This window comes from Populus alba, chromosome 16 (assembly GCF_005239225.2).
Source record: "Populus alba chromosome 16, ASM523922v2, whole genome shotgun sequence".
Classification (NCBI taxonomy): domain Eukaryota; kingdom Viridiplantae; phylum Streptophyta; class Magnoliopsida; order Malpighiales; family Salicaceae; genus Populus; species Populus alba.
In genome coordinates this window covers 561,895-570,341 of record NC_133299.1, presented here as the reverse complement: position 1 = coordinate 570,341, position 8,447 = coordinate 561,895, and the positions used below count along the sequence as shown (strand labels likewise).

The following is an 8,447-nucleotide window of genomic DNA, read 5'->3' as shown; positions in this document are numbered from 1 at the left end:
GAATATATTGTCAAAAATCCAATCTTTGTATCTTTATACTCCTTGACCAATTTTCTGACCATTTTCCGAGCGCTTCTGCCTCTTGTCATTTTTCTAACCTTCTTTGGCTATTTATTTTATTTTTTTGCGGGGACCCAAAAATGGGTTACAACAGGTAAATGCAATTTTTTTTAACATTGTTTGGTGAAGGCAATTTCCTCTTGTTTTTTATACATGTAACATCACTTCAATTTGTCGCAACATGTTTGGATGTAGGTTCCCCTTTGTGTGCATTTCTATCGGTCTTACAATTGGAAAAGTTCCTACAGTAGGTGTTGTTTACAACCCAATAATGGAAGAGGTGAGATTTTATTTATTGCATGTTAGTTTTAGGTGGCCAGATATTACTTTGAACTTTAAATGATTAAATTTTTATTTAGAACATGCTGAGTTTACCTCCTTTCATATAGCCTGGTGATCTTCTACATGTATGCTGGATGTAAGTGCATCTTTCCTCACAAGATGAACACTGACCAGTGACCACTAGTTTTCAGCTTCATGGTCCTCTACTCGGATAAATGTCTGCTTTATGATGTTGAGCCTGTCAATATTTAAATATCTGGAAAAAGAGTATCTAGCTATATCTAAGCAGTTAGTCCATCAAACTTTTGTCTGCCTTCTTGAACACTTCTTGCTTTCACTTCAGATATGTGGTCGTATATTGTCCCACTTAACATCAAAGTTACTATAAGGATGTTCTGTCAAAATTTTATAGAATTTGAAATGTGCTCCAGTAATTAGCTAAAAGATTTTGGATTTGTAAATGCACCTTTTTACAGGCGTCCATGGAAAAGGTGCATTTCTGAATGGAAAACCCATAAAAGGTGTCTCTGAGTTGACTATTGTCAGTTTCCATATTTTGATGCTTTTGCTTGCTAATCTTTCCATGACACTTAAGCACCTGTGTACTTGTATTTCGATTGCAGTATCATCTCAAAGTGAGCTTGTGAAATCTCTTCTTGCAACAGAGGTATGCCTTTCAGCATCATCTTTATCTGCCCAAAGTTGCTATAAGGGTAACTGAGAAGTGCTTGTAAACAAGAAGCAAACTTGTCATAATTTTTTTAATAAATTAATGATTACAACGAGCCTAAAGGTGTTAGATAGCTTAAACTGAAATGATAACCGGGAATCAGTTTTGAAACCTTAGATGAATTGGTGCCCTACTGTCTCATATTTTTTTGGTATAATTCTATCCTACTAACTGTACATCTCAAATTGATTTCTTATCGGATCGGTTTCTGAAGGGTGTTAAAATTGCCTTGGGCACAATCAAACTCAATTTTAACTCCAGATAATGTTAGAAATGTTAAGTGTTGAGTAAGGGTAGCTTGTTTTAACCCTGGATTGATTTTTCTGGCATGCTAACCCTTCTCGTTTATATTAAGATATTGTTCGTAGACTCTAGAAATCCAACTCCCTGTATTTGAAATGGAGATCTATGCGTTGTGAATGTATTTAGTTTTTACCATGTTGCACTTACAAATACCCTGCAAAAGGAGTGTTTTAAGTTCACCCCTGTTATGCTCTGTGTGGAATCTGGTTAGAACTCCTTTCTACTTCAAGTCCACTCCTTTATGTTTCATAAGGAATCATGTTAAGAACTGACCAAACTAAATTCTTCTAAGAGCAGGTTGGAACAAAACGTGACAAGTCTACTGTGGATGCCACTACGAACAGAATTAACAGCTTACTTTTCAAGGTGAGACCAGAACATGCTGTGGAAGCTATGTGCTTTGGTAAAATGCGTTGGTGTTCTTAAAATTCATATCTGATTATCTTGTTATCAGGTGAGATCCCTTAGGATGACTGGCTCCTGTGCATTGAATCTTTGCGGAATTGCATGTGGAAGGATTGATTTGTTTTACTTAACTGGATATGGAGGCCCGTGGTACGTATTTGTGATTGATGCAAGAAAAGTTCATCTGGACGCATGATTGATATAATCTACTCTTGAACTCAGGGATGTGGCAGGTGGTGCTGTGATTGTCAAAGAAGCCAGAGGAATCATTTATGACCCGTAAGTGATGCTATTTATATTTCATCCCTTCCACTACTTAGCTGGGGGTAGTGTGGGATATAGAGAGGATAGTGTTTATCAAATGTCAACATGATTTATTCGTTGTCTTGTGACATCCTCAACTCTGTCATCTGGGCAAGCAATAGGTCAAAGATATTAAGAATATAAGCACATGCTTACATTTTGTTGAGAATATAATGCGTGTTCTAATATTTTGATGGTTGCTGTTTCGGCTACAGATCTGGTAAAGATTTTGACATCACTTCTCAAAGAGTCGCAGCTTCAAACCCGCTTTTGAAGGAAGCATTTGTTGAGGTTTTGCAGCAATCAGAATGAGACAATTCAATATCCTTTGATCTAATAGACAGTAAGTATCTAGTGATGAGCTCAGTCGATATCGTCATTAAGGCTTAAAGAAGCATCTCTAACTGAGAGTGGCAACATCAATAATGATTCGTCCAATTTGGTGTGGCTTTTAAACAATGCCTACTTATATGTATACTCTAATTGAGAAGACAACTACCATTTTTGATCATGTAGACCACCATGTTACACAGATTGTGTGGTTTATATGCCAGTTTTTCTACACTCCTCATTGAGCAAGGATCATGCCTTGTTGAACCATAGCTGCTTCTTTCTGTCTCTCCCAGTGTTACCTGAACCTGTTAGCTTGATTCTCCTCTAAACAGAACTGAATTCCAAGTAAGATTTTTGTCCTTTCGTCGTAGCTGCAAAGTTCTCTACAGCCATAAGTGGCAAAAAGTGAGCACTGCTGACTGCAGCAAAATGCAGACAAGAAATGATTGAATTTATGAATTATTTGAAAGGTTCATGATGCAGACGACACCGGAAACAAGACAACAAACACAAAGAAATACAAAATTTTGCTGAAAAAGTTTCAACGAATTTTAATTCTTATTTTTATTACTCAATATTTTTCCAGTAAAAAGTATCACAGCTATTATATGCTATTTATATATTAGAAACACAACTTTAAAATTTATATTGTTATAAAAACTGCAGTTTGATCTTCTTTTCTTTTGCTATGAAAACTTACAAGGGAGTTTGACATCAAGAAATTCGTTGCAAATTGAGAGGAAACCATCGAGGACATAAAGGAAAAGATGGCTACATAATAAATAAACAGAAAAGTAGATACATGAAATCTCTAGGATCTTTCGCAGGCACGAACTTCCCAAGACTAACCAGTGCCATCCTCATATGGGGCCTCCGTAAGGGCGCACCAACTCTGGAAAAGCAAAACATAAAGAGGGAAAACAAACAGAAAACCACAGCTCATATCCCATCATCTCATTTACACCCCTTGGTGCTGTCTAGCACCAAACCCATTAACCCCATTTGATCCATTCATGCCATGAGGCATCTTTCCTGCAATCTCTGACCTTTTCCTCTTCACCACAAGATACCATGTATAGCCTTCCAACCAGACAGCATTGAAGGCCAAAGCAGCAATCACACCAATGTATGCATTCTTCCACTTCTTATCAGGGTTCAAAATGCTGAATCCTTTGAATATGTTGATGATGCTGAGGATGATAACACTGTATCCAACCAAGTGGTGGTAGATGTTCCAGTAAAATCTGTACTTGTGATCAGGTTTTGGCCTTAGAAGCAAAGCGAACACCTGAAATCCATTCCAAACCAAGCCTTTCTTTTGATTCGCTAGCACAAGTGTAACACACTCAAAAACTATGCGACACAAAAAGAGTTTTTTTTATTACCTGAAGGGTTCCAAGGCAGAAAAGGATGATGCCAATTGTTCTGTGAGCATCATATTGAATACTGGTTGATTCACTACCAAGTTTTAGACCAGTACCCCATCCGGCAACCCCAACAATATAAGCTATGGATTGGCAACCAACATGGAGGTAAAACCATGCAGGGTCTGCAGATTTGAATGCCTTCAAATACCTTGCTATTAAAGCCCCAATTGGCATCAAGATACCCCAACTGACTGCATTTAGCACCCCATGAATCTGAAATTTTTATCAAGTATTAATCAGAAATAGTTCTTGTTCATAAAATTAAAAAAAGAGAGGCAAAGAGTCTGATTTCATAACACTCGTAAACAGGGTGAAAAACAGAACAGATGGTAACAGAATTAAGCCAAAACTAAACTCAAAATTGAAAACAATGAACCATATATGAAAAATGAAATACTGATTCTAGGGCTTACATTTCTCTTCCTAATCCTGTCATTCCCTCCAGTAGAACTAGATTCTCCAGAAAGAAGGTTTAAGGTCCCCATGGATTGGACATTAGCCCCACTAGTGGCATGTACCTGAGTAGCATTACCAGAAACTGCGCCATCTTGCCAGACATGGTTAACAGTAGTGCTAGTGTTTGAAAGTCCTATGGTAGCAAATATGATTATCTCATTATTTGCTAATGTAGCTGATAAATCTGAAACATCAAAACTAAGTTTCCCTTCTTGCAATGAGGTTTGGTAGCTACTGATAGGCGATGTGTAAGCCCTCATAGTTCCATCAGTTTGTTGGTATGCAACAAGGGCTTGTGAACCAGCCATGCCAGTTGAGGTAGGATTGATAGCCCATGCAACCCATCTAGAGGAAGTGATTCCTGTGTGTCTATAAGCAATTTGAAGCTTGTTTGATGATGAATCATAGTTCCAGTGAAGATACGAGTTCAAGTATGGAAGATCATTGCACGCCCTGAAGGTTTTGTTACTAGAGAGAGCATAGCTCTTACATGACTGGGCAGTCGATGAGAAAATCATAGACATAAGAACTGATAGAGATAACACAAGCTCTACCATTCCAGCCATAGTGGCTATAGAAGAGCCAAAACCAAAGAAACCAAGGACTTGCTTTCTTTCTTATGTGACTAAGACACAATCAAGAAATTGCAAGAATTCTAACAATGAGATGCTTGGGAGGGGAGAAATGGGGTTTAATGTATAAAGAGTCTTGTTGGGTTAGGTTGTTGGATTGTCTTGAGCATGATGCCTCAATTTATAATGTACATAGAGTAGTTACTTATTTTCACATTCTACAATAAAAATACTCAATTATAATTAAAATAATCAATATTATTATATTTAATATTTATTTATTTATTTTTAGTGCTAATATATTACCGTTATAAAACTCGATTTGATCCGGCAAATTAATCCAAAATTTATTTATTCAATAAGTGGCTCGAGTATAGTTTCACAAAACATAAAATTTATTTATGGGTTCTCCTCCATAAATTCTATCATTGTTTTTAAATAAAAGGCGATTTATTTTTATTTTATCTTATGGTTTTGTTGGTTGTTTGTTACCACCATTACTTCTCACACCAACTCCAACAAGATGGAGCTATAAATGTAACTCTCATAGGTGACTTTTGGTTAGTGATGAGTCGTTGGTCGTCTATGCCAAGATTCTCTCCAAGGAAGCTAAGCTCTTGATCAATGCCATATGTCTATCTTCAATCTTCAATCTTCAATTTTAGGGTGCACAAGAAGGAACATCTTTAAGGTTTCTTGATTTCTTCTGTCAACAAACAAAGCAACTCCAAAAATAGGATGCCAAATAAATCGTTTGCCTAAGTTCTTAGTGGTTGACAATAAATTTCATTAGGCCATTGCTAATTTTATGATTATGCAACACTCATGCTTAATATCAAAATTATTTGTGTCATTGTTAGCTACATAGTGTGGTGACCACCACACGACTACTAGTTGTTTTTTCACAAATTTATATTTAATTTTCTTTAAAAAAGACATGTAGAAGATGATACATTACCTTAATTATTTTGTAAAACCACCTCTTATATAATTTATAATTATGATGGTTATGTGATACGATGCATCTAGCTAGTAGTGATAAATAAAAACACACTAAATTTACATTTTCTTCACTATTAATTATAATTATAGTTATAACATCTTACATGTAAGTAGATATAGTTCAAGTAATTGCTCACGAGTTCAGAGTTAATCTTTGGTTAATCTAGTCTTTTATTTTTCTAGGGAAAAACTCTAAAATAACTTTTTTTCAATTAAAAAAATATTTTTTACTCACTATATCAGACTTCAAATCAAAGAGTTATTGAATTGTCTTGTAAGATCAGACCGGGTAATATACTAAGCTATTAACTAAGATCTTGCAGTAAATAAACTTGATAATTCACATAATTAACATGGTTTTTAATGAGATATCCTATCTCTAGCTAAAACAATATTAATATTGTATGACGATAATCCAAAGATTGGTATGAATAATTGCAACAAATCCAAAAGGAATAGAAATTTCAATTTGTCAAAGTGGCAAATGAGTTGAATTGCTAACTCTCGTCAATGAAGCTGGACAACAAAAACTCATGCTATTTAATTACAAATTAAAATTCCTTAAACGAATCGTTTAAGCTACAAAATATCAAAAGGAGAGAGGACAGGTTGGGGTTAGGTGTATGGGTAATCAAATAGGGGACCTATTTCCTGGTCAAGCCACTCTGCTGGCCACGTGGAGCTTACCTACGAAATCAAAAGTTCGGTGATCTGATCAAGGGACCCACAATTTGTAGCCTTCAAGGCATACCTGCTCCACCATCAGCATTTGTCCTCATGCATCGCCGCATTATTCGATCCTTCTCTGCGCGTTTCATTACTGCTAGATTATATTTTTCGTTTTTTGGACACCTTAAAAACAACCCTCCAACTATATAGATAGTCTCAATTGTATCCTCAAATTATTTTTTATGTCACTTTTATCTTTTAGATTTTAACGATTCTTTTCTCAACTATACTTATCATGACAAAAATCGACATTTTTTTCATAATAAATTCAATTTTTCTTTGTTAAGTAATTTCTATAGAACGGTCAGATTGAGAAATCCAAATTGTTTTGAAATAAAATTGGAATAGAAATCTCATGAGAGCAAAATCAATACTACCCCAATACCTGGGGATATACTTGAGATTTGACCCCTTTTTTTTTCCAATCATAGTGAAACTTCGCACGTAATAATTTGATCTTGATTGATGATTATGTGATGATTGTGTTTTAATATATGCTTTGATTAAGCATGTATGATCTTGATTAATAAAAATAATTAATTAGATTTAATTCAATAATCTACAAGTTGGATCAATAATTCAATCTCTTTTCCAAACCAGTCCACGTATCAAGTTTGATGATTATTGCTACACGAATGCTCCCATGGAAATACGGTAATGTAAGCATGATGTTAACCTTGCGTCACAAATTGAACATGGAGAAGTCACATCAAGGTAAGGAAGAGCTACAATAAATTGTCCGTATAACACAGCTAGTAGCTATACTGCCAATATAAATACTTTGTAGTTGATGTTTCCTATTTCGAATTAAATGATGCAAAATAAATTCCAACCCATTGAGCATAGCTGCCGAGCCTTTAACAAAACACTATGAGCATTCTTTTCAACTTGCTAAGGTTTAGAGTGCTACTTTTCTTCCTTTTTTTTTTTTGAAAAAATAAACATGAGATTGCATGTTCAAGTGATTATTAAACTCAATGTAAAAAATTGAGTGCAATGAATGATTACAAGAAGAAATATATATTTAAAAAAAAATCCATGAATGTTGCAAATTTTGTAATAACCCATAATTAAGGAGTCGAATAAAAGTATTTAATCTATTCTTTGCGAAAACTGACCATAACATATATTGAACACTAAAATATCAATTTTTTAAAAGAAAGATATATGTTTGAGGAGTAAAAAATGAAAAGTCATATACAAGTCTTGAAATCTCTATCCCAATCTAACCTAGATCCAAACTCTTCAACAACCTCTTCTACTCTTTCTTCCAAGGTCAATCTTCTCTTTTCATAATACTTGGAATTAAACACGTCTAGAAGCTTTTGTGGAACCATTCATTTTCTTTGCGAGACTACTTTTAGGTCCAACCTAGCCATCTATACATGTTTCTATCTTCCTTTTGGTGGCATTAGTTTTTTTCCCCTCTTATATTACACATAGCATAAAGGAAATTAATCCATGAAAAGAATAAAAAGGTCCAAAAATTGTATCCCTTACGACTTCCTTAGATTGTGTCTCACGGCATTGATGTTAGCCAGATTGCCCCATCCTAGTTCCTGCTGGATGTTCTTGAAGATTCTTCTTCTTCTAGTTGGTTTTTTTATGGGATCAAGCAAACAAATGTACACACACACACATCAATTTTCAGATAATTGTTAGTCGAAAGAAATGCAAACGTACCATAAATTTATAATATGCATCGCTAACAATTGGTCAAAGTGTTTCCATCGTGATATTAATTGAACTAGATTTCAGTATTGCTGGGAACGTGTTAAGGTAATCTTCAAATTTACGTACTCCCTGATGGCACGTCTCAAGGATGAAGATTTAGAAGTTCTGTTC

At 35.0% G+C, this 8,447-nt stretch overlaps 2 protein-coding genes across 3 annotated transcripts; one reads left to right on the top strand and one right to left on the bottom strand.

Annotated features, from left to right (window-relative positions):
* The first annotated feature begins 242 nt into the window (after positions 1-242).
* Positions 243-2,662, top strand: LOC118044535 (inositol monophosphatase 1). Of its 2 annotated transcripts, XM_035052864.2 has the most exons (7): positions 243-478; positions 819-863; positions 966-1,009; positions 1,673-1,741; positions 1,830-1,930; positions 2,003-2,059; positions 2,299-2,662. In XM_035052864.2, exons 1-7 carry the CDS (start codon positions 466-468, stop codon positions 2,393-2,395), a joined length of 426 nt encoding a protein of 141 aa, XP_034908755.1. In that variant the 5' UTR covers positions 243-465; the 3' UTR covers positions 2,396-2,662. The 2 variants fall into 2 exon arrangements, with proteins under 2 accessions (XP_034908755.1, XP_034908754.1); XM_035052863.2 differs by having other exon boundaries at positions 243-863.
* A 396-nt stretch (positions 2,663-3,058) lies between these two features.
* On the bottom strand, positions 3,059-4,970 carry LOC118044534 (cytochrome b561 and DOMON domain-containing protein At5g47530). The gene is made up of 3 exons (XM_035052861.2): positions 4,257-4,970; positions 3,802-4,056; positions 3,059-3,704 (listed from the first exon to the last, which is right to left on the bottom strand). Exons 1-3 carry the CDS (start codon positions 4,863-4,865, stop codon positions 3,375-3,377), a joined length of 1,194 nt encoding a protein of 397 aa, XP_034908752.1. The 5' UTR covers positions 4,866-4,970; the 3' UTR covers positions 3,059-3,374.
* Between the last annotated feature and the right edge of the window lie 3,477 nt (positions 4,971-8,447).

Bases quoted from the DNA above. Each gene is read 5' to 3' on its own strand.
- LOC118044535 (XM_035052863.2), top strand. From the start codon at position 803: ATGCACCTTTTTACAGGCGTCCATGGAAAAGGTGCATTTCTGAATGGA. The intron at 864-965 runs GTGTCTCTGAGT...TTTCGATTGCAG, and splicing joins GAATGGAAAACCCATAAAAG to TATCATCTCAAAGTGAGCTT. The intron at 1,931-2,002 runs GTACGTATTTGT...TCTTGAACTCAG, and splicing joins ACTGGATATGGAGGCCCGTG to GGATGTGGCAGGTGGTGCTG.
- LOC118044534 (XM_035052861.2), bottom strand. From the start codon at position 4,865: ATGGCTGGAATGGTAGAGCTTGTGTTATCTCTATCAGTTCTTATGTCT. The intron at 4,057-4,256 runs GTAAGCCCTAGA...TAAAAATTTCAG, and splicing joins ACAGGATTAGGAAGAGAAAT to ATTCATGGGGTGCTAAATGC. The intron at 3,705-3,801 runs GTAATAAAAAAA...AATGGATTTCAG, and splicing joins TCTGCCTTGGAACCCTTCAG to GTGTTCGCTTTGCTTCTAAG.